Source organism: Desmodus rotundus, chromosome 3 (assembly GCF_022682495.2).
Source record: "Desmodus rotundus isolate HL8 chromosome 3, HLdesRot8A.1, whole genome shotgun sequence".
In the NCBI taxonomy this organism is placed as follows: Eukaryota; Metazoa; Chordata; class Mammalia; order Chiroptera; family Phyllostomidae; genus Desmodus; species Desmodus rotundus.
This window is the reverse complement of record NC_071389.1, coordinates 65,145,099-65,171,174: the sequence shown is the minus strand read 5'-3', so window position 1 is coordinate 65,171,174 and position 26,076 is coordinate 65,145,099. Positions and strand designations below refer to the sequence as shown.

Genomic DNA, 26,076 nt, shown 5'->3' with positions numbered 1-26,076 from the left:
CTTTCAAACAAGTAGATATTTTTCTTTTGAAATAGGGATATATCTTTCTATTGACCATATAGCTAAGTCATCTACAAACATGACTTTATGTTTTAAATAAACCGAAAGAAGTATGTGTCTTTTTAATCAATGCTTTTGGAATATTTCTAATAATTATCAAAACATTCAGTTTATTTCCTATATCATAGATCTCTATTGATTTCCACATTTTTACGCATGCTATAATTTGAAAACAATCATGTATTTTAATTGCTTTCATTTACCTGGATGTGTATCTGATAAAACCTTGAAAGAAATATCAGTTCTGATACATTTATTCTTGTCTTCACATTTCCATTTATGCTTTTTCAAAACACTTGGTGAGAAACTGGCTGGGCAAAAGATCAGCACTGTCAAATTAAATATAGTCTTTACTTAAAGAGCTTAGAGATTAGTGGTGACATCTTAAAATTACATTTTAGATATACTTACCCTTCAGAAGTTTTTGCTTTAAAAAAAAGCGAATCCTGTACACATTATTTTTTGCATCAAAACAGTGTTCCTCAAATAATCAAGGTGTCATTTCTAATATTGCTCCATTATTCCTTGCTTGTGGCTCTTTGTTTTGATCCCACAGCTCAATTTCCACATGGGCACAAGTAGACCAAAACTTACCTTTGACCTTTTATTCCATTAGTCATTTATTCAAGAAATATGTGATAGCAAATTACTGTATCATGTTCAAGGCTGCAAAAATCAGCCATCGATTTTTAATTTTTCACCTGGGTTAGATCTCTCCCCAAATTTCTACCAGATTTGTATCATTGGTATAAGTTTGATATTCAAAGAAGCATTGCATGTTTATGCTAAAGGAGTTATAAACATAGAAGATGGTAAAGGTACAAAACCCCTGTCATAAAGATCCTGAGGTTTGTTCCCAGGGAGAATGGGTCCACCTGCCTGCGTGCATCAAAGCCTAATGAGACACAAACAGAAGTTTATGGCTAGGAAAGTCAAGATTTATTAAGGAGATGGTGTCATGCCCAGAGCCACAGGTAGCTCATACTCAAAGACACAGCTCCCTGATGGCTTCCAGTGAATGGGTTACAAAGGGAAAACTTTTGTTGTCATGGTGAATGAAGGAGTTCGGGTTGTGGTCTCTACTGATTGGTTGGTGCTAGCTAGACTAGGGAGTAATTGATCATTGCACCTGGTTCTGATATCAGCCATGGAGTTGTTCTGTCCAACCTCACCAGGATTCGTGCTGTGGGATCATTCCTCTTTCTTCGGTTTGGAGCTAAAGCACAACTGAGGCCAAGATTGTGTCTTTAGTTTGTTTGAAAACTCTGTCTCTGTAGTCAACAGACCCAGGACCTTGTTCCTAAGACTACTGGATAATGGCCAGAACCTCATTGTCCTGAGGGATTAGTGATTTAGCAAGGGAAAGGGGGGTGGGTGAATTGGGACACTGGGGGAGGCCATTTTGAGTCAAAGGGAAAAAAATTTTAAAAAAAGGCTGCATTTAGGAAAACAAGGTTTCAGCACTGTTACAGGTTTCTCGCTCTGGGACTGTTCCTACTATAATCCCTGGGTCTTTTTATCCTCAGGAGGAAATCCCAAACTCTACGTGGCCAATCTTCCCAGAGAGTGCATCCGGCATTTCTTTCTAAAACGAAAGTGTTTTGTCTTTGATCAGCCAACAAAGGACAAAGAACTTCTAGCCAATATTGAGAATGTTCCAGAAAATGAACTGGATCCTAAATTCCAGGAACAAACAAAGAATTTCTGCTCTTACATCTATACCCAGTCAAGAACCAAGACCCTCAGAGAGGGAATCATGGTCACTGGGAAACGTGAGTCTCCTTTTCACATTCTGTGGGGTCTAACATGTGTTTAATAAATTGTAATGTATTTCCTAGTATTTTTGTTTGGTTCTACATAGAATTGCAGCCAGATAGACATTGATATTTTATGAAGATATGTATATATTTTGTAATTATCACACTTTTTATGGTGAACAAATTTCTCTCCAAAATTACAAGCATTATCAGTAATATCTGTGGCTTCCATATTTCTGAAAAAATCCTCTACTGATAAGAAATCAATAATTGTATAAAAACAGAATGTACTATTTTCTCAAGGGAATTCCTTTATAAAAAATGTGATTTCTAGGAGAATATAAAACATATTTGTGGAGTGTAGAAACAGCCAAGGATAAATATACATCCCTGAAAATCCACTGGAAGTTTTTAATTAGGAATAAATATAATCTCATTTACCTGGCCTTATGTATCTACCTATGTAAATAATTTTGCTTTTAATTTTTAAATAGGAAATTATGTTTTCCAGATAACTTTTTGTATGTGAGATGAAAGTAAATATTTAATTTTTTAGTCCCATGTCTGGAAGAACCATACAAATGAATAGTCAGTAGGAACATGAAAAGGATGAGAGTAGAAGGAGTAGGATGTGTGTGTGTGTGATTCATAAATATAATATAGTCTCATATACTTCAGTTTGTTGAGTGATAACTTGATATTTTTTCCTTAAATTTCCTGGCTTATTAGGGCTACAGTCTCTGGTGGTGACTTATGTGGACACTATCAACAGTGGAGTGGTGCCTTGTTTGGAGAATGCGGTGACAACTCTGGCCCAGATCGAGAACTCAGCAGCTGTGCAGAAGGCAGCCGACCACTACAGTGAGCAGATGGCCCAGCGAGTGAGGTTCCCCACAGACACACTCCAGGAGCTGCTGGACCTGCACGCAGCCTGTGAGAGGGAAGCCATTGCGATCTTCATGGAGAACTCCTTCAAGGATGGAAACCAGGAGTTCCAGAAGAAGCTTGTGGTACTTTGCCTTAGTACTTATTTACCCTTTGTGACCCTTCCCTTTGAAGATTGAGCCTAGAGGTGCTTTTAATGACCCCATTCCTCCTTTCTCACTCATGGATCAAGTAGTGTGGATTTATCATGAGGAATAGTGTTTCAAATGACTCCTGACAATTACTTCTGTAATTCCCCCAAAGCTCAGGTACTTTATCAGGAAACTCTCTGATCCCTGATGCCTAATTAGCATAGATACCACCCGAAGTGAATACTTCTAGGGATTTCGAGCCTGCCTAGAATACCCTAGGAATGACCCAAAAGTCATTCCTAAACTGGTCGCTTTTTCTAACACATCCCCATTCCTAGGTACCAAAATTTCTTTATTAGACCCTCTTTCCAGGCCATTTCCATTTTCTGTTGCTCCTGTTATATCCTTGTGCCATTGAAGATAGAATCCCTGAATGCTACAGCTGCAAGGAACCACGGAGATTAAATAATGCAATGGCAACTTTTCAGATAAAGAACCGAGACCCAGAGAGATTAAGATGCTTCCCCAAGTCTTGCAGAGAGTTTCCATGTTTGTGAATAAACCAAGACTTATGGTTTCACATTTATTCCATGTCTTTTAGGAACAGAAAGCTTTATCACAAAGACCACATCCAGATGTCCTTCTGCCAGATTCTTTGGAATTTTATCTCCTTTGTTCTTTTCTTCTGGTGACACCCCTGTATGCTTCCCTTGTAGAAACTCATAAAGGATAAGAAGGATGATTTCATGCTGCAGAATGAAGAGGAATCTGTTAAGTACTGCCAGGCTACCCTCGATCAGCTTTCAATGGCCCTCATGGAAAGTATTTCAGCAGGAACTTTCTCTGTTCCTGGGGGTCACAAGCTCTACTTGGAAACAAAGGAAAGGATTGAAGGGGACTATTGCAGAGTGCCCAGGAAAGGAGTGAAGGTGAGGAATATGTGAGCATGGGGATCCTACAGATTAAAGTCAGGTGGGTCTCCTGAAAGTCTGAGAGCACAGCACCTGTTGTGGGTAATAGCAGAGCATGGGGGATATTATGACTGTTTTAGTCTTTAAGTCCTATTAGTTGTAAATGGAGTAGAAATATTAAATCTCGAATGAGTATGGATTTCTGGATTCTACAACAGGCAGCACAGAAATTATTCATTTCTTCATTCAGCAACTTGACATTTAATGTACCAAATGTTCATGATTTACAACTTTAAGTCAGACTCTGGCTTTAAAGCTGATCAAAAGTAAGAAAGGAAGCCCAATACATAGATAATTGCACATAGTTATAATATTCATGAACCCGAGAAAATTGGCTACATAGGTGATGGCAACATGTAATAATATTAGAAAGCAATGATATTTATAGTGGAACTAATATATATTGAACTGTTATTATTATAAGCCCAGTGTTAAGTTCTTTCTCTAGACTTTTAAATGTAATCCTTCAGATAGAATCAAGAAACATCTACACTTTTTGTGAACATTTTACACATCTGAACTGAGAGGCAGAGACAGGTTAAAATGGCTTGCCTAAAGTTACAGCCAGCAAGTGGCAGAGGAGAGGAGCAATGTTAACTAGAGATATTTCACCCTGGGGAAGCAAATATAAATAAAAAAGCACCAGAGACAGTGGGTGTGTAGAACTGACCGTGGTTCTCACTGGCTGGAACCTAGAGTGCAGGCAGGAAGGAGCACTGGGAGAGAGATGGGGGGAGTGGGGTAGAGAGGAGGGAGACAGGAGGCAGGGTGTATGGAGAACCTCTGGTCACGCTAAGGAGCCTGGACACTGTGTGTGGAGCCACGACACAGTTTTAATCATGAAGAAAAAAGTCCATGGACTTACTCGTTCTTGTAGCAGTGTTCTTCCCAATGGAAATCAAAGTCGTTTGCTCCTTCTTGTTTCCTTAGGCAAACGAGGTCCTCCAGAGCTTCCTGAAGTCGCAGATGGCCATAGAGAAATCCATCCTGCAGGCAGACAAAGCGCTCACAGATGGGGAGAAGGCCATGGCAGGTATGGGGCAGGGCAGGTTCCTGCATTGTCTTTGACAGGTGTGAAAACAACACCTTCCCAAAACAAGGAGCTCTTTTCCTCTGTGGAACAGATTCTGCAAAATCTGATAACAAGTAGGAGACATCAGCCAGTCAGGCCTTTCCCATCACATACTGAACTGTGCTGTTGATGGTGTGGTCAAGGGGGTTGATTCAGAGATTTCCCACTTCCCCTCTGGTTTGGTTTGGGTTCTGAGCTCAGGGTGGTAGAGATAAGACTTCACTTACATTTCTTGCCTCTCTCAAACCTCCCTGGGGCAGCGGAGCGGGCCAGGAAGGAGGCTGCTGAGAAGGAGCAGGAGCTGATGGCACAGAAACTAAAGGAGCAGGAGCAACAGATGGAAGCCCAGAGGAAGAGTCTCGAGGAAAACATAGCCCAACTGAAGGAGAAGCTGGAGCGAGACAGAGAGAACATGATAAGAGAGCAGAATATGATGTTGGAGCATAAACTGAAGGTAAGTCCTGCTGTGGCCTCAGTAATGCTTGAAGGTCATTGTCCTGGGCCCTCAGGTGGGATGGAGAAGGTTACAGCCAGATCATGGAGGGAAGTACGTTTACTACTTCTGATTTACTAAAACCCTGAATTCTTTAAAGCTTTCTTTTTGATTTTTGTTAAGAGCATTTTGAATTTTACTTTATACTTCTACTCTTGAGACTTTGGAATGGGCATGGCCCCTCCATTTCCCGTGGAGAATACAAATAGGATTTGAGCTGTTATTTTTGGAGATTTTGAAATGATCTTATGAGGCCTGTTTAAATAGGCATTCCAGACATGTGTTTATTGTGACCAGCAACTGCTTTGCTTTACCAAGATCGCTGCCAATGATCAGGAACCCTAGTACAACCCAAAGGCCCTGAGGTATATCTAGGCTGACAATAAACTATCGGAAATGTTCGGACTTCAAAACACAGGGAAGTGGTCGCTTCCAAACTTGCTTCATTATTTTCTCTTGTGGTCCTCCCGGGTTATCACATAGCATAGGGGGAATTCTCTCATTGTCTATCCAGACACGATTATAGCAAATTTCTAGAACAATGTGTAAGTTCCCATTAATCCTCCAATTTCAATGACCATAACATCTCAAGTGGGACTAAAAATTAGTCCAAGCAGAAAAAGGCTACGTCTCAGCTGGCATTATTTGACTGGAACATACTACATGTGTCCTCATGTCAGGGTTAGCATTCTAGCAAATCCCAAATGGTTGTAGGAATATTGATGAAGCTGTAGACTATGCTTCCTCTGAATGTTCACGTTTGAGGCAAGAGATATTTCTTGTTAGAAAATTCTCTTTGATTTAATAAGAGAGAACAATTTTAGGACCAAAAGAGATATAGCTTGACTAAACTCTTTAATATTAAATGTATTTTTTGGAAAAAAAATGGGGATTTAAAAAGTTTTCTCTTTCCTTCTTCTTCTTTTTTTAGATACAAGATGATCTGTTTACTGAACAGTTTAGAAAGAAATCTGAAGAGATGAATGCAGAGATAAATAAGTTGAGAAATATGATTGAAACTGAAAATGACAGTCACTTAATTTCAGAAACCTTGAGTATGATTATCAAGGAGATCATTCCAATATTGTTTGCTAAACCTCTTGGTAATATTGTGACAAGAATGAGCTCACTATTTAAAAAGAGCTAGTTCTCCATTTAGTGAAATTATAAAATGTAGATATATGCTCTGGCTTACTTTTTGTATATACACCTCTGAACTGAGAGGCAGAGACAGATTAAAATGACTTGGCTAAAGTTACAGCCAGCAAGTGGCAGAGGTGAGGAGCAACATTAACTAGAGATAACATTTTACCCTGGGGAGGCAAATGTCAACAAGCACCAGAGTGTTGGGAACCTCCCTGCCTGGTTTCAGAAGCTGTAACCCACCATGGCTAAGGCTGAGTGACAGAGCTTGAGACCCTAAGCCACTAAGGAGACAAAGTTTATCTCCCTGGCAGGAGCATTGCATCTGCCCATTTTACTTCATCCTGCCTGGCCCCCAGTGCATGACCAGTTAGCCAATGACGGGTAAGATTCCTCAAGGGAAGGACGACCTAAGACAGGGATGGTCATAAGGGAGCCCTCAGGGAAGGACTTGGGGGGCTATGGAGAAAGGGGGTGATGGACTCTCACCCCTGTGCTTTGACATAGCCTGAGTCCTCATTCTGTCTGCAAGAAGTCTCCTAATTTCTTGGCTGCCTTACTTCCCCTGCTCCACCTAAGCCTGAAACAATGCTGGAGGTGGGTGCAGCCCAGTGCTGGAAAGGGTAGGTTCCCTGGGATGATCAGGCCTAAGAAAGAATGCATAAAATCCTGTGAAACCTGCTTTGCTAATACCCTCAATTTAAATGATAAGGATCCAAGCATGCAATGAGCTTGTTTCCCCAAAGTTTCATGGTCCTTTAGCTATCTGACCCTGACTCAAAATAAGCCCTCAGAGTTCTTTGAATGTTATCTCTTTGATCATTTCTGCCTGATGATGATTGATGAGCTTTCCATATACGCCCTGTATTCTTATGCAAATGAAGCCAATAAAAGCCTGTCAAGGCAAGGGTTGGGCACTCTCCCCTTTAGAGAGTAGCTGTGCCCTCCCTGTTCCTCCACAGGACTCAGTAGTCTGTGTGAATTTGTCTCGTCTCAGCCACAATGCCAGGGACACTGCTTGCAGGTGACTGCGTCACCAGACAGTGGGTTTGTAGAACTAAAGATGGTTCTCACTGGCTGGAACCTAGAGAGTGGGCAGGAAGGAGCACTGGTTGTTTTTTCATTCAGACAAATTTTAAATGTAAAAAGTGTCTGTTAGAGAATATCAATGCCTGGCCCACTTTAGGGAGAATAAGTGCATGTACATTTTGATATAGCATGTTTACTTTTGAGAAATATACATGTGCAAAATTGTATGGGAGAATATATAAAATCTATTGAGGCATTGTTTTTAATGAACAGATTTTTAAAACTACTTAAATATCCATCTATAAAAATTGGTAGTATAAATTCATCACGTCTGGCTAGTGTAGCTCAGTGGATTGAGCACAGGCTGTAAACCAAAGGTCGCCAGTTTGATTCCCATTCAGGGCACATGCCTGGGTTGCAGGCCAGGTCCCCAGTGGGGGGTAGGTGCGTGAGAGGCAACCACACATTGGTGTTTCTCTCCTTCTCTTTCTCCTTCCCTGCCCCTCTGTCTAAAATTAAAATAAATAAAATCTTTAATAAATTTATCATGTACATATACTGGAATATTATGTAGCCAATAAATAAGTTGAGGATGGTGCTCTATTTGTTCCAATATAGAACAATCTTCAAAATATATCACACAGAGGAAAAAAAATGTACATAACAGCCTGTATAATGTGTTCACTGTAAATAAATGTCATTATTGTGTGCAAACATACATAAATACACATGAATGATCATTAGAAGCGAGTAACATTGGTTTCTCTTGAGAGGATTGGAGGGATCAGGGGTGGAAAACATACATGCTTTTCATTATAAGCTGTAGATTTTGAACTTTATAAAGAAAGCTTGTATTAACATTTTAAAATAAATAAAGGAAAATTAAAATGCAATACTAATATAGATAATAAGAAGAAGAATGTGAAGTCCACTATTAGATGATGAAAGTGTCCATTGCTTCTAGAAATGACACCAGTCTGCTCAAAGATGAGAATACTGCACAACATAAAATTTGAGTCCTCATCTTATTTTCATTTTAGCCTTGCGTCTTGATCCTTTATATTTGTTTCAAAACTAAGGTATAAACTTTCATGTTGCCCTTTGAAGTCTCAGCTAACTTATCCTCTTCTGCCTATCTTTGGACTACACTTTTAAGGTGTAAAATTCAAACTACTAAACACAAGAATATGCACTGGTGAGAGGGATTCTATCATCCTTAAAAGTGCAGTGGTGGCCTCTTTGCTATAGGCAAGAACAGGAGGGACATGTGCCATTGCAGGACTGGATACCCCTGCTAGTATCCAGTGGGGGCTGATAAACCTTTACCCATGGAGGCCAGGTGTTGGCACTTCAATATCATAAGCCAAGTATGTATAATGATAGTAATGAGCATCGTGGTTTATCTTAGCTCAGGCTGCTGTAGCAAGTTGCCATGTATTGAGTGGCTTAGACGATAAGCACTTACTTCTCCAGTCCTAGAAGCTGTTAGTTTCAGATAGTTGGAGATCAGTGTGCCAGCATCCCAAGGCAAAGGGCCCTGCAACTCTGGGACAAGGAATAATAATAACAATTTTCCCATTCGTCCTCCTAGGGGATCTCTGCCCATTTACTTGGTAATTGTGTCCTGGGGAAATGGAAATGCTCAAGCAATTTGATGACTCTTGGAATCAGGATTCAAGTTGTCAGTGATGCCAGTTATGGGAAAGACATCATAGTCTTATGTCTGAATGCAGGTCCAGCTGCCCGCTATTTTAAAAGCTAATACTCAGGAGGCAGGTGCTGATGTAAAGTGATTTTATTCAGGTGCCAGCAACCTGGAAGATGGGAGACTCTCGTCTTACAGCCCATCTCAGCATCTCAGGCGTCCTGGCTAGTTTACTAGGGAACCGTGGGCAGAGGGAACGAAGGACTTTCTGGTGAAGTGCAGTTTCTTAGCTCTGCTTCTGGGTGGTTTCAGTGTTACCTCCTGCGTGTGTCATCATGTATTTTCACCGTTCTGTCCACAGTTTCACTGCTGATGTCTGGAAATAGGACGTGCAGGCAGCGTTTCTGCTGGTTCTGATAGGAGTCGCTGACGCTTGCCCAATTTCTTGTGCTCAGGGTCATTTCTTGGTTCAGCAGGAGCTGCAACTGCTGATGTCTAGAAAATCCTTATAAGGAAACATTTAGTACATGCATCTTCTGTGAGTTTGTTATACAGCCTATTCTATAATTACGATCTGATTAGTAAATTATGTTTGCTTCCATCACTGTTCAGTCTCTGTCAAAGTAGGGGCACGTGGGATTCAGATTACAAATGTCAGTTTGGCTCAGGTACGATTAACGGGGATCTTGTATTTGTTTTCACATAAAAGTAAAGCTCATCTGAAGACAGGAACCATTGCATATTTTTAAGGATATTTCCTCATAGCATGCCTAGTTACAAAATGCACTAAAAGCCATCTTCTGGAAAAACAGAAGGTTAACACGCGAATGATTTTTTTTTTAACAGTTAAAATTCTATCAACACTCCAAAGTTTGGAGGAAATAAATAGTTTGTTTTTCAGGCACTAGACTAAGATCTCCAAGGTGGTTTCAAGGCTGGCAGAACAACAGAAACTTTTCTGATGAAGGCCCCTGTCTTGCAACCTTGGGTGTCAGTCTCTGTGCCTCTGTGAGGATGTCAACATGTCACCACGGGAGATTTGGAACTGCTCCATCCAGCTGTGACTTCACATGTTTAGAGGAAAAATGAATATTTTTTAGGGGAGATACCACACAGTAATGCACATGTAGCCACTAAATGGTAGGGTTTAATGGAAAAGCCAGCTTTTCTATAGAAATACCTGTTTTAATCATTTAGAGACACCATGAACTGACAACCTAAAAAAAAAAGGCTTCCAAAGTAGTTAATTTATTCACACACTTATTTGAACACTCATTAAGGAATACTTAGTTTCAATTATTTACATCTTTGCTAAATTGTCGTGCTCTACCTGCCATTGTTCTGCATTTCGTGAAGAGAAATAGGTAAGGACCTTGTCCTCATGCAGCTTATACTTTATGGAGACATTATAAAAGAAATAAAAATAAGTAATATTATTTAAGGAGGAATAAATACTGCAAATAAATATTTCTTTTGGGGGTAGTGATTAAGGCTCAGAGTAGAAACCAATGGTCCTTTTCTAAATTTAGCTTCAATCTAATTCTAATTATGTGGGAATATAATTGCTTGTTTCTTATGGAAATATTCATTATTGACTCTTAAGGATCTAAAATGATAACATTTAAGCATGGCAAAACCCAGGGTGCATGGTGATTGATAGGATAAATAAATAGATGAATAATAAGATGAATAAATAAGTGTAAGTAACATTTGTTTATGACTGGAGGGATACATATCTTTTTTATTACTCGTTGTCAAAAGAGTAAAGACTTTTGCAGAGAGTGTTGTGGTCTTGGGAACCATGGAACCAGAACACAGACAAGATCCTAGGTAGACAGATCACATGACTAGGCTGATGCAAGGCTCTTGCTAGCTCCATTGGGTGAGGCAGGTACCATGGGGAAGCTCCCTCACAGAGCAGGGCTTGGGCTTTATAGCCCTGTACTCCAGAGTCCCAAAACACGGTTAATCCAAAACACTCCTGACCTTATTATGACTCAAAATGATTTCTTGTCTTAGGTTTGAGTGATTATCAAAAGTAAATAATCTTGTTAAAAATGATCTCATGAATTTTTTCTCTGCCCTTTTCTTTTTAAATTTCATTCCACATTTATTTTCAAAAGGACATTTTGAGTCAAGTCCATTTCCATCACAGTATTTCAGATAAAAAAACAAAAGGTAACTTTTGTATATTAAAATAACCGCCTATCTCTGGGAGTTCCAAAATTTTAAATTGGAAACTATGTACCTTTTTAGCTTTTCATATCCTCTATAAGTGTAGGAAAAAACTCAAGGAGAGTTTGGATAAACCTGGAAAAAGAAGTGGGCTTCCTTGCCAGTGATTCTAACCAGGTTTTGGACAAGTGACTGTGGAACTCGGCTTTACAGGGTCTAGCCGCATGTACTTTTATGGCAAAACAATGATGGTGAAAGTATTGGTGATGGACACAGAGCCAGGCCAGCACCCTGTACTTGGTTTTGCAGAATATATTGCTGGACCTGCTGTGCTTGTTGATCTTTATGAATTTCCACTCACTCATAAAATGCCTTCTGCCTCCATCTTCACTTGCCTGTGGCCATCCAAATTTTGAAATAAACACCTGCAAGACATGGAAAGGGTCCTCAGGGAAAAATAATCCAGCCCACAACTTGATCTCAAAATTCGAACTGCCAGAACTAGGGTGTGGGTTCAATCCTTGATAAGGGAGGATATACAGAAAGCAAATGATCAATGTTTCTCTCTCACATCGGTGTTTTCTCTCCGTCTGTTTCTCTCTTTCTCCATCTATTTCTGCAATCCAACTGATGGTCTCCCTTTCTTCCAACTGATGCCAGCCTCCCTCCCACCCCGCCCTTTTCCTGAGATACTTTCTCTGTTTCCAACACCAGTATCTGGGGTGGACATATTGATGGCCTTTGCCTGATTGGCTCTTAGATCATTTTGTTCCCTTTCCTGCTGCTCCCTATCGCAATGGGACTAGCAGCCACAGCACCGTGTTCCACCTCTCCAGTTCAGCTGGCTGCCTGCTGGGACCAGCTAGTGAAGCAGGAACTGGGTGAAAATCACCAGTGGGAGGAAAGGACAATTTCGGGTTCCTCTACCTCCTTTGTGCCTCAGGTGGTATCTGGGAGCAAACTCATCTCCTGCATGGCTCCAACTTTACAATGTAGGTCCTGTTTGACATCAGTATACGTAAAGAGGCCCAGTCTTCTGGGATTTTATATCACTGCTTCATGACTTGTCCCTCCAGCTTTCCCCCTGGACTGCTTCATGAGCCCTGCTTGTGTCTCAGCTCCTCCATCAACTGTACAAATGCATTATGTTTCAACAGACTGAAGTGGTTTCTGTTTCCATGACTTAAACATGACTGATATATCAACACTGGAAAGTTCTACTTAACAGCTCTTTATTTGGAAGGGGGGTTCCCCACTCAGCAGTGTTATTCTCTGACTACAATTTTTATATCACTTGTGCCTTGCTGGACAGAATATGTCCACTCTTGGCCCAGTTGATTGTTCAAGGAAAATGTCCCTGATCAAAAGGCAATCATGTTGTCTCTAAAAAGTGATACTTTTATTTATTCCTTCCAACTGTGCATACCTTTTACTTCCTTTTCTTGTCATACTGTGTTAGGTAGGACTTCCAGTACAGCATTGAATAGGAATGGTAAGAAAGGATGTTTTGCTTTGTTCTGGTCTCTTTTTTTTTTCTTTTTTGCCTTTTTTCCTTTTCTTTTTGTATTGTTGTTCAAATACAGTGGTTTCCATTTCCCCTCAATTCTCCCTCCACCCCATGCATCCCCACCTCCCACCCTTGTTCCTACCCCCTTTTGGCCTTGTCCATGTGTCCTTTATGCATGTTCCTTGATGGCCTTTCCCCTTTTTCCCCCACTGTTACCCCCTCCTGCCCTCCCCTCTGGTTACTGTCAGTTTGTTCCTAATTTCAATGTCTCTGGTTATATTTTGTTTGCTTTTTTCTTCTATTGATTATGTTCCAGTTAAAGGTGAGATCATATGGTATTTGTCTTTTACCACCTGGCTTACTTCACTTAGCATAATGCCCTCCAGTTCCATCCATGCTGTCACAAAGGGTAGGAGCTCCTTCTTTCTTTCTGCTACATGGTATTCTACTGTGTAAATGTACCATAGTTTTTTGATCCATTCATCTAATGATGGGCACTTAGGTTGCTTCCAGCACTTGGCTATTGTAACTTGTGCTGCTGTGAACATTGGGGAGCATAGGTGCTTTCAAATTGGTGTTTCAGGAACTTTAAGGTATAATCCTAGCAGTGGAATTGCTGCGTGAAAAGACAGTTCCATTTTTAGTTTTCTGAGGAAATTCCACATTGTTTTCCACAGTGGCTACAACCAGTCTGCATTTCTACCAACAGTGTCCTAGGGAGAACATATTTGCCAAGGATACATCGGACAAAGGTTTAATCTCCAAAATATAAAACAAACTTGTATAAATCAACACCAGGAAGACAAACAATCCGATTAAAAAATGGGCAACAGACCTGAAAAGACACAACTCCAAGGAGGACATACAGAGGGCCCATAGACACATAAAAAATGCTCAGCATCACTAGACATCAGAAAGATATAAATTAAAACCACAATGACATATCATTTCACACCTGACAAAACAACAATCATTAATCAGTTAACAAATAAGTGCTGGCAAGGATGTGGAGAAAAGAGAACCCTAGTGCACTGTTGGTGGGAATGCAGACTGGTGCAGCCATTGTGGAAAACAGTATGGAGTTTCCTCAGAAAACTAAAAATGGAACTGCCTTTTGACCCAGCAATTCCACTGCTGGGACTATACCCTAAGAATCCTGAAACACCAATTGAAAAGACATTATTCATCCCTATGTTCATAGCAGTGCTATTTACAATAGCCAAGTGTTGGAAACAGCCTAAGTGCCCATCATTAGATGAATGGATTGAAAACCTGTGGTACATCTACACAATGGAATACTACACAGCAGAAAGAAAGAATAAATTCCTATCATTTGCGACAGCATGGATGGAACTGGAGGTTCTTATGCTAAGTGCAATAAGCCAGTTGGTGAAAGGCAGATACCATATGAGCTCACTTATAAGAGGATATAATAAACACAATAAACTAATGAGCAAAAAGAAACCAGAGGCACAGAATCATGGAATAGACTGGCAGTGGTAAGAGGGGAGGAAAGAAGTGAGGACTGTTTGAAAGAAGTGAAGCAATTAGTCAAAGAACATATATGAAGGACTCATGGAAATTGAGTACAGTGTAGGGAGTGGGAGGTGGGTTGGGTGGAGGGGGGGTCAAAGGGGGAAAATTGGGACAGCTGTAATAGCGTAAACAATAAAACAAAAAAAATAAACTCATAAAAATTCTCTTAAAAAACAAACAAACAAAAAGACCCACCCCAAACTAATAGGATATGTATACATGTAGAAGTAAATATATTTAAAGGAAGTGGCTCACATAATTGATGAGTTTATCCAGTTCAAAATCAGCAAGGTGGACCAGCAGGCCCAGGAGACCTGATGTTCCAGTTTTAGTCTGAAGGCCAGGAAGAGCCAATGTTGCAGGTGAAGTTCAAAGTCTACTGGAGACTTTAGTATCTGGGTACCTAATTACTTACAAATAAATACATCCTTATAACTCCCACCCAGATCAAAATATAAAACATTACTTGAGTTCCAGTAATGTTTTTATTTCTGGTTACTCAAGGTCAACCACTACTCTGACTTCTATCAGCATGCCAAGTTTAATGTGTTTCTGAACTTCGTATAACACATATTCATGTACTGTTTTCTGACTGTTCTCTTTCATTGCTCCACAGAATATTTCTCAGCTTCAGCACTCTTGACATTTTGGGCTGGGAAAGTCTTTGTTGTGGAGCTGTCCTGGACATTGTAGGATGTTTCACAGCAGCTCTGGCCTCTAAACACTGGATGCCAGTAGCGTCTGTTCTGTTAAGCAACCCAGTTGTGACAACCAGACATGTTTCCTGACATTGTTACATGTCACCTGAGGGCAAAAATCACCACTTTTAGGAGTTATTGAGCAGGAATAATTAAAACCATCTCTATTCAATCACATTCCAACCTCATCGTAGGTGTTCCAGGGTCTAAACTGACGTAAGGGCTGAGAAAAGTATGGAAGAAGGGGCCGCTTCACAATGCTTAAGGAAGATGGTTCTCCTTAACTCAAAACATGGTTACTTACCAGATTCATTCTGGAGGAGATAAAAGTAATATTATCCAAACCACTGACCCATTTGTACTTCTTCAAGTCTTGGGGTTTTGTTGTTGTTGTTATTGTTTTGCTTTATTAATGAGTAAGGAAGTGTGTGTTACTTTATTGAATTTTTTCAATTTTTAAAAAAATTTTTAATTTAAAATTATATTGAGGAAATCATTGAACTCAGAATAAAATCCAAACTCTCAATATTAATACAAAGCAAATTTAAGTCTAATCTCTAAACGTCCTTGGTTTTGCATAATACATTTATCATTTAGGGACAGTGGTTTCATTTGAGTGACAGAACCATCAAGAGCAAACCTAACACAGATGGTGATGGTGATGATCATGCTAACGGTGATGGTGATGACAACAACGATGACAGGAATAAATACAGTATCAGCAAGAGCTTGCCTTCATCAACTCATGTTTTGTATATTGTTCGTGGGTTTTGATACTTTTTTTACAAGGTTACAATGCAGAAAGAAAAACTGAAATGTGGCTGACATCAGATGGGCACTTTTAAATGTGACTGGATTTAATCACTCAGTAAATGTGTATTGACCACTGGTCGTGGCCTGGGCACCGGGGAAGACGTTGGGAAGGCGTTAAGGATTCGGCGGTTAGCACAACAGCCATGGCCTCTAGGCTCAATCAGTTTTTCAGTTCAGAAAGAAGACATTGAAACAAGTTATACAAACATATTTAATAATATAACATTTGAATGCCTAATAAGCATTGTAAAGGAATAATTTAAAGGGCTTATGAGTAAGTGTAGAAAGGACACTGAATTCAGTCATTCAGCAGTCCTTCCCTGAGAAAATAAAATAAGAGTTAAGATAGATTTTCAGTGAGCGCAGTTAGGAAAACAATAGGGACGGGAATTACAGGCAGAAAGAGAGAGTGTGTACCACATTCCGGACTGGCAAGGAGCTGGGCGTGCCTGGTATCTGAACGAAGGTCCGTGTGCGGAAGCTGAGATAATGTGATGAGAAGGGCAGGCAGGAGCCAGACTGGCTAGGATCTTGCAGCCATCGTGCAGAGAATACAAGCTTTAAAGGCTTTAGGACTTTGGGTAGAAAAATAAGTGGCAGTTGGTTTTAATGAACTCATAGTGACTACTGTGTGTACATGAATTGGGACGGCCAAAACTGATTATTCCTGGCCATACTACCTGACCCCAAAATAGGTCAACCAGCCGCTTCTTAAAATTAGCAGTCGGTTTGTTAAAGATTTAAAGTGCTGAAAGTAAATAAATAAATAAAATGCCAAGTGCCGAATATTTGCTCTAGAAAATGACAATGAGAGGTGCTGGAACTCTTATTTATATTTCTCCTCTTGTTCCCTTCAGTTTTCACACCATTACAGCCATTTTCCCCCTCAGCTTTAGTAAGGTAGAATTGACATATATATAACACTGTACAAGTTTAAGGTGAACAGTTATTAGATTTTAAAATGATTTAGTCTAAAGGTTTTCCAGACATAAAAATAACCTCTTTGTCATTCAAGGCCACTGGAATGGCATTTGCTGGACCCGGAACTCAAATGAAACTGAAAGCAGTGCAGAGCTACGTTCACCACAGGCTCACTTGCAGGAAATCAGCTGCTCTTCTGTAGGAGCAACCCAAGAGCCTGGTTTTGACAATCTAAATCCATAGTAGAAAGCGTGAAAAGGGTTCAGGCAATTAAACCACTGTCCTTAATGTGCTTGGCACACCCTCTTTGGACACCTTCCACTGGGGGCCTCTTGTATTTCATGGGCCAAAAAAAGTCATGGACTGTGCAACTGTTGTTTGGAAACTCCACCGAAATTCCAGAGTGCTGTCACTAAAATTGTGGAATTCAACTCAAGCTGCATGCCCCTGGCTTCCCGTAGTGCATTTTCCCACAGTTTCCAAAAGAAAGTGTCTGGGCACTAGTTGAAGTCTTAAGTTCTTCACACACAGCCTTATTTCTTATAAATGAATAGATATTGGGGTAACATATTATAAAAAGGTAAAAGTAAGTTTTATTGTTTTAACATCTGCCCCCCAGTTCTTGATTAAAAAAATGTGTGTTTGTAAAAATTCATTAACATGACTATTGGAACAGAGGGGAGACTACAAGGATGTGTCAGCCGAAACCTCAGCAATAAAAATAAGATAGAGTTCAGTTGCTTTGTTATAGGAAGTTTAATTGCTCCTAAAAGTAAGGTAGTGAGTAAAGGACAGACTAGAATAGGGAGGGGAGGGTGGAGCCAGCAAGGTAGAAGGGGCTGGGCTTCTGTAGATCGAAGAGCTCCTGGTTCCCGTCAAATCTGCGATGAGCAAAGAATCTTAGGGGAAAAGATGTACGCTCCCCTTTTCAGTAAAATCTATTACATTCATATAAGTTTTCCTGGATAGTTTTCCATTCGACAATGAGGTTACAGGAGGTGATATGTACAGCTCTATCTCTGATGGAATTGCTATCCTGGAGGTGAGGTCACTTCTGCAAAGTCATGCTGCAAGACATGAGACACGGCACAGCATGGTCTCAACTGGTCGTTGAAACCACCTAAATGTCACAGAAAATAATGGGAATCACTCCTTGATCTGCTTTCCCCTTTGGGGTACTGTGTAATTTGAGATAGTATGTTTGAATTAGAGAAATAGAATTATTCCAATAAATGACCTAAGCAGAATAACGGAGTCCATTGTGAAGCAGCAAACAAGAGCTTTGAGAATGGATTCTTAGGAAAGGGAATGGAGGTTCAGCCACACATTCTTGGACTGTTCTAAGTTCTTTACTATGTCTCATGGGTTGCAGACTGGGCTCCCAGCTCGAGATTGGCTCTGAGATAAGTACTGGAGAATGAGCTACAGTTGGCCTCGTTGGTGGACGTTTCAGCAGCAGTGGGGATTCAGCACTTAATGTCAATTTTTATTTGAGTTGGGTTGAGGTCCATGTTAATGGTGATTGTTATCAGCCTGTCAGGTATTAGTAATGTGGACCATGAGATATATGTATAAAGGAATACTCCAAAGTCACTAAAATAAAGATGGAAATGCTGTTTTTACTAATATTGCTACCAGGGAAACCTGAGTCAGGAACTCCCCTTCCTTGGTTCTTGTCCCACTTGCAAGAGATGAAGTCATACAGAAGACAACAGGTGTAGTGGAAGCAACATGGCAAGTTTATTTATGAAATAGACTTGAGCACGAAGCTGCACGTGGGCACCCAGCACGAAATAAGTAACTTTAGCTTATCGGGAAAGAGGTTTAGAGCATTGGCAGGAATTTCAGTTTACAAAGTTCACCAAACCAGGCAGCTGTGCCTGGAGCTCCTTTTGCTTCCCTGACATTAACAAAGCCTTTTTTGGTCAGAAGAACAAGCAGCTGATTTCTTAACATCAGTCCGATTTCAAAGTAGCCCTGCTCCACTTTACTTTCATTCTCATTTTATTAATAGAAAGTTAAGTATCAAATTTTGTCCTGTAATTGACACCAGAATATTACACTCACAGAAGGTGAAGATGAACTTTAGACCTTATCCTCTGCGAAATAGTACAGAGACAGAAAGTTAGGGAAGAGGAGAGACAGGCAGAATCGTTGAGTTGTTTCCCGATTTCTCTCGATGAGAGCTGCGCGTAGCTCCCAAACAGCGGAGACCATATTACTGATAGCTGGGGTAAGAATCTGAATTTTAGATCGTATTTTAAATTGTCCAGTGATCTTTTATTAGTGTAACATTATTAGTGTCACCTTTTAAAGTAAAGCATGACCTAGAAACAGAAAGGTTCTAAGGTCAAATGCACACAGTGGGTGAGACGCACAAAATGAACGCATCCTGTAATTATCTTGGTTAAAAAAAAGGAGCTCTCCCAAAGCCCAGAAACTTCACTGTGCCCTCTTCACCTAAGAACCACTCCATCGTATTCAAAGATAGCCAGTCTTACTACTTTTCTCATCACAGACTAAGTTGGCCTGTTTGTGAACTTCATATAAATGGAATAAAATAACACAGATTTTACAGTGTGCAGTTTATTTAACTCACCATTATGACTGTCAGATGAATTCATATTGTTGGATTTGATTATTTTCATTACTATTACATATTCCATTGGCCAATACACCACGGTTTATTTAGCTATTTTAGATGAATATTTGGGTTATATTCAGTTTGGGGTTATTATACATATGCTACTATGATCATGTTCGGTATGTTTTTTATGTTCATGTGTACACATTTCTGCTGGACATATTCTTAGGAGTGAAATGGTCAGATAATGAGCAATTTAAGTTCAACTTAAATATATGTTTCCAAATAGTTTTCCTGATAATACTCCAAATCATCCTCATGCTTGTAATGGTTTCTAAAAAAGAAATAACTTTTCTAGAGTCTTAGTAGTCTGAAATACTTTGTGTATATTCAATGATTCTACTTCTTCATTGTGGCAGATAACAAATATAGTTTATATTTCTTTGGAAACAAAGAAGCCACGGCAACAAGTGAAAAAACGTGTGGAATGAACTTAGGCATAAACAGAAATGTCTGGTCCCACAGTATTGCAGGAAGCAGGAGGCATGAGATGGCTCAAAAAGAGAGAAGAGGAAGAGGACAAGATAGGAGAAGGAAAAGAGACAGGTGGAAAGGAACAGAGGATGCTAATTCTGCCAAACTTTGGTGAAATGTACTGGACATATAATCAGAGGAAAAATTGGGCACAATGTTAAAAATAACAGCTCTCCTCAGTTACAAGACTTGATGTCCTTCTTCAGGTTTGGTCGTATTCCATAGTTTGGGGAGGATAATTCCTAGGTAGCTGGCCACTCACTGGTCTAACTCCTGTGTTCAAGTTCGGGCTGGAACACCTCTCAATTATAGGAAAGAAGATCATCTACATGGAGAACTCAGGAGTTCCTGGGACCTTGGACCCTGCAGAGAGCGCTCAGGAGGCAGATTCAGGAGTGAGAAGACCTGTGTACTTCCTGTAGTGACATTTTTTCCGAGACTGTGCTACTTTTAGTAAGTCTTTTCTATCAACACATGTTTCTTCTGAAGACATTGGAGGTATAAAAATGATAAGTAGAACAAATGTAAATCACTACTCTTGCCAGCAGAGTCACAAATGTGACAACTATTTAGCTTAGAACATCATTGAAACTATCCTTGGAGTTTTGGACACAGATATTAAGAGGCATTTACAGCAGTAGAAATTAATACCAGTCTATGTGTACACATAACATATTATTCACCTCAAACCAGATGTCACAGCACTAAAGGGAAGGCAGTCTTTTGTTTTAATTTCACACACTGGATTTGGGGACCAGGAGTGAAGATACTCTTTATAATTGGCTTCACTTGCAAGGCATCAAATCTGTTCGTTGGAGACTGGTGTCAGGGTGAGATGAGGAACAACCAAGAATATGGGCTGTACCCTGGATTATCAATGATGTGGCCCAAAGAGATATATGAAGTTAGCAGGGGAAGGAGGCAAAAGATATGAAACAGAAGGGGCTTCTCATGGAATGGCATAGAAGAACTTTCTTGTCTTATGTTAAGTTTACAGATATAAAACTCTCATATCCAGTATCCTGTTCTTAGAGGAAGTTTCTTTCTTTCTCAAGTATATAGCATAATACTAGTAAATCCTCCTAAATTTTCATATCCATCCTACTCCCCAGGCTCTAGACACAGCGAGGGCAGACTTTCCCTCTAGTCACCCACAGTATCAGTTCCGTTTTCCTTTTTTCTACGTCTCCATGCCCAGCAATATCCAAAATGTTCATTCGGTTGGTGTCAGGTTTGCGTCACAGCAGCTAATGTCTCTTTTTACTGTTCATGAATCCCAAGCCTATAAACCTTGATTCTAAAGAGCATTTCTTCCTCTTTCTCCAGATTTGCATCAGCTGAGGAATTTCACTAAAAATATTCCTGACCTGAAAGTGCTTAAATCGTGGTTTCAAGAGCCCCCTCCACATATAGATATCATCAGGTTTGTGTTCCTTCTCCTTATGTTGCAGGACTTTAAAATGAAACTCTTCCTGTCTGGGAATGTTTACTAAGTACCCAAAGCTGAGAACATTTGGTGTCAAATAACAACTTATGCCTAATCAAAGCGCTCCATCACCCTTTTTCGGGGTTGGAAGTTCATTAAATTAGAGGGGCAAGAAAGAATGCTATTCCAAATTAAACAAACATGTTGCTTACAAACATACCAGTTTAGGAAAACTTTTTGATTGTAATCCTTCTCTTCCCAATATACCTTACCAATACACCAATGCCTTCTGTAATTACACATATTGAATAAAAATATTTAAAAATGAGGTTTCTAAATTGAATTGGGGGCAGAGTGAGCACACACATGGTTAATAAAAACTTAAATAACCAACTGGAGTTCATTTTTTAAAAAATATTTTATTTATTTTATTTCATTTTAGAGATGGAGAAGGGAGGTGGAAAGAGAGGGAGAGAAACGTCAATGTGTGGTTGCCTCTTGTGCGCCCCCTACTGGGGACCTGGCCCGCAACCCAGCCATGTGCCCTGACTGGGATCGAACTGGCAACCCTTTGGTTCTCAGGCCTGCAGTCAATCCACTGAGCTACACCAGCCAGGGCCATTTTTACTTGTGCTAACAGCAAAAAAATATATTTATCTCTGTATGTTCAGTACTGGAAAGATGTTACTTATAATTTCTCATGAAAAAGCTACAAGATTGGTCCTATTATGACCACTCTGCAGATGAGAAAACTAAGTCAGGAAGAAGTTGGGTAAATTCCTCAAGGTCACACAGCCACAAGATGTAGAAATACAATTTGAAAACATGCATCTTGGTTCCAAACTTATGCTGTTATGAACTTTACTACATTATTTCTTTAAGATCAGCATATCCTACAAATTTTCTAACATACTATGATTCCATTCTAAAAGGTATAGTAGACTCTGGTTGCCTGCCCCGTAAAAAAATCTGTTCTGCCTTTTTTTCTTATCACATGGTCACATACCTGTAGTCTTCATTGACTACATTGCAGCTGGGTATGTCCTGGTGTTTAAATTTTCACAATGAAATATGAGTACACGTGGATTAAGCATATTCCAGTCTGGACCATGAATCATGGACAAGTATTCTGACATTCTGTCTTTTCCCCTGTCATGGTCTGGAGTTCAGATATGTGCTTTAGAAGCCTAGAAAATTTGGTCTATAATGTAAAATACCCTTTCATATTTTAAAATATATTTTGATATTTTGGAGTCCTTTTTAAAGCAATATATAGTAGATGTTACCTTTACTGGTATAAAAGACAAGCAAAATGAATAAGAATATTTAAATTTCCTCTTGGGAATGAAAAAGAGAGACAGAGAGACAGAGAGGGCTCTGAACTGAAATTTTAAAGGTATCAGTAACAATTCCTTTATTTTGGGGAGGGAATAAAAAGTAGAAATTTAACAAAAAGTTATAATAATAAACAAAGATTTCAAGTGATTATCATTTCTAGCAATAATGCTTTTTTTTTACTCACTCTGTCTATAGGCATCACACAGGCTCATGAGGAGGAGCTTCATCTATGTCAACACCAGTGCCATTTGATATCTGGTGTGGCTGTAGTCCTATGGGTCTGCCTTTCTCTTCAACATAATACAAAAGCAAATTGTGTTTATTCTCACAATTACCAAAATTTAGAGAAAGACTTCAAATCCCAATCCCAACTGTATATCTATCTATCCTATGATACACTTCCCTCAGAGAGAAATTAATACTAAACCCACATTTGCAAGCAGGAACTTCATATTGTGTAAACTCTGTCCAGTCTATTCTCCATCCCTGCTTCTACTTGCTCAACCATCGATTTCCATGTGTTCTTAGCTTACACATCACCTCCACAGAGAAAGCCTGCCTTGCCACACTTCTGAAGTCTCCACGGTCGTTCCCCCAAAAGGCTAGAGTCACATTCGGATGTGAATGTGTCCTACCAAGTGCAGAAGCAGGTGCATGTGAGCAATGGGGAAGAAAAAGAGCGTGCTGTAACAACTTACACATTAACAGCAAATTACCATTGCTCTCCACATCAGAACTTCTAACTTCTTAAAAATCTACTGGCTGTGTGGTGACATCTCATTGAGACATTAATTTGCATTTTCTTCACTATACATGTGATTGAGCCCCTTTTCATCTGTTTGCTGTTTTGTTTCTCTGGGAAATCCCTGTAGCTGTCTTTTTTTCCTATTGAGTTGTCTTTTTCATCTTGATTTGTAGGAGGGTTTTTTTTTTATTATTTTAATTGTTCAGTTACAGTTGTCCCACCTTTTTCCCCCGTAACTCTCCCCTGCCCTGTCCCCCCCCCAGTCCCACAGTCAATCCACCCCATTTCCGTGCCCATGTGTCCTCTATTCATGTTCCTTGGTTTGCCCCTTCCCCTGCTTTCCCCCTTTATGCCCCTCCTCTTCCCTTCTTATCATGTATTTTGGAGTTTTTTGGTGGTTATATAACTGAATGCAGGTCCAGCTGCCTGTTGCTTTGCCAGCTGGAATACTAAAGAGGCAGGTGCTGATGTAAAGGAAAGTGGTTAATTTTTAGGTACCAGCAATCTGGAAGATGGGAGACTCATGTCTCAAAGCCCATCTTTGCATCTCAGTGCAGGCAGAGATTTTTATAAGGAGGGAGAGGGGAACAAAGAGATCAAGGGAGGGGGTTGAAAAATTCTCCACATGCAGATGAGCACAGTCCTTTCAATCAGGCAAGTGATGGTCCAGTGTGCGTCATTCTGGTTTAGTCATCCTGGATTCACGTCATCCTGGCTCCATGGTTGAAGGTCAGCAAATCTCCCGGGGCTGCGATGCCTTAAGGTCAAAGTCTGTATCTTTTGAAGTTGGTTCCTAGGATTCTTATACAAACATGCTGTTTATCTGCAGGCTACATGTTAGTTAGAGTGAGCACTTACAGAAACAATGTCAACAAAAATGGTGGAGTGGGTTACAATTCCCCACTGTTTCAATTTTCCACTGTTACACTTACATGATTTGCAAATGTTTTCTGTCTGTGACTGCCTTTTCATTCTTTTAATGGTATTTTTCTTGAAAGACGTATAGTTTTGATGTAGTCAAACTTTTACTTTAGGAAGGTGGTGGCGAGGAGTGACGCGGATGTGCCAGATGACGCAGATCCTGGCCCTCATGATCTGCTGTTGTGGCCGCAATATACAAATACACAAGGACTACAGAAATCCTGTGGAGGAAAAGGGCAGCGCGGCCACTCTCTCAAGAGGAGAGTGCCTCTGAGCGCCTCGGCCGCTCCAGCAAGAGAAGAGCGCCTCGACCCTTGCTTTTATTATTTTTCTAGACCCCTTACATCAAAGATGGTCCTCCTTTACTATGCAAAGGTTTGTTTTGGGTGGTTATCTTTTGCAGACAAAGGAGAGGGTGTCACTGAATACATCAAAGGAGGATATTTGCAATGTAAAGGGAGAAGTGGTCGAAACAGGCTCTGCTCCATACCTGAAAGGTCTAGCTCAGATTTTGGGAAGATAAAGATACTCAGTAAACATTTGCTGCCTCAGGATGAGGGAGTTTTAGCAAGAGCAAGTCTCATAGCAGTCTAGGTACAATGCAGGCCTGATTTCCCACTGGAAAACGTATCCATGGACGTGGGTCCTGCCCGCCAACCTCGCTCCCCACTGGCTTTTCCGAGTGGGGGCTGAGCCACATTTCCCACGCTTGGAACAGTTCCCCACAGGGGAGTGTTTGTGCGTGTGTGTGTTCTGAAAGAATTATTTTTGTCATCTAAGGTTCTAGCATTTTGTTTATGTGCGTGTGATATGTAAACTGTTACAGCAACTTTGAAATGCTCTTTAACCTTATCTACAGAAAGGCTGAAGATGAGCATACCCTGCGACTCAGGAATTCCACTATTAGTACACTCTGCAAGGGGGTCTCATGTGCATGTGCACAAGTTTACACACACGGAAATTTCCCCCCCAGTCCCTATGATTGATTTGTTTGAAAAAATTAGTGCTCATCTCCAAAAATAAGTTTTGGGCCCATATTCCACAACACGTAAAAATCAATTCTCAGTCAATTATAAATGTAAAAATGAACAGTAAAATGGCAAATATTTTAGTAAATAACACATGACTTTGGATGAGAGAAAAATACAGATCATACACATCACCATCACCACCACCATAATTACAAATAGTGGCAGTTTTATTTAATTTTTTCAATATTTAGACATTTTTCCTCATTTGACTCATAGCATACTGCCATGTAGAGAACATCCAATACCGTGAAGAATAGATGTAATGAAGATGGTAGCTCTGTCTTCTTAGCTACAGAAGAATGATTTAACCTCTGAATATATTTGCTATAATTTTTGTAGGTATCTTTGTAAATTAGATTAAGGAAGCTTTCTTTTCTCCCCAGTTTGATGGAATTGGATGATAAGATTTATCACACTTTTAATTTGCACCTAATGAGATGATCATATATATAATTTACTTCACTTTAATCGTATCATTCAATGTGAGTGATTATTTAAATGTAATCAAAGTAGACTTCTGAGGGTAAAGCAAACTAGGTCATAATGTTTTAGTCTTGCTTTATACAGCCGAATTTTGATTTAGAAAATTTGCCTCTATGTTTATAAGTGATATAAGCTTTTAAATTTTTTGTGTACTGTTTGGTCACATTTTGGTATAAAT

The 26,076-nt window shown here is 39.9% G+C and overlaps 1 protein-coding gene across 3 annotated transcripts in view; it reads left to right on the top strand.

The window, feature by feature from the left end:
* LOC112309147 (guanylate-binding protein 6-like) overlaps positions 1 to 24,763 on the top strand; it is a 35,212-nt gene extending 10,449 nt beyond the window's left edge. Inside the window, exons 6-12 of one of the 3 annotated variants that reach the window (XR_011650983.1) lie at positions 1,587 to 1,832; positions 2,547 to 2,827; positions 3,550 to 3,762; positions 4,735 to 4,837; positions 5,137 to 5,330; positions 20,267 to 20,407; positions 21,281 to 21,670. Coding sequence is in view for 2 of the 3 variants with exons in the window: in XM_024565356.4 (XP_024421124.2) it covers positions 1,587 to 1,832; positions 2,547 to 2,827; positions 3,550 to 3,762; positions 4,735 to 4,837; positions 5,137 to 5,330; positions 6,301 to 6,516 (1,253 nt within the window). In the remaining variant the exon portion in view is untranslated. Of the gene's footprint in view, positions 1 to 1,586; positions 1,833 to 2,546; positions 2,828 to 3,549; positions 3,763 to 4,734; positions 4,838 to 5,136; positions 5,331 to 6,300; positions 7,527 to 20,266; positions 20,408 to 21,280; positions 21,671 to 24,497 lie in introns of those variants that run through there. The other 2 variants (XM_053920894.2, XM_024565356.4) reach the window with 2 other exon arrangements.
* The last annotated feature ends 1,313 nt before the right edge of the window (positions 24,764 to 26,076 follow it).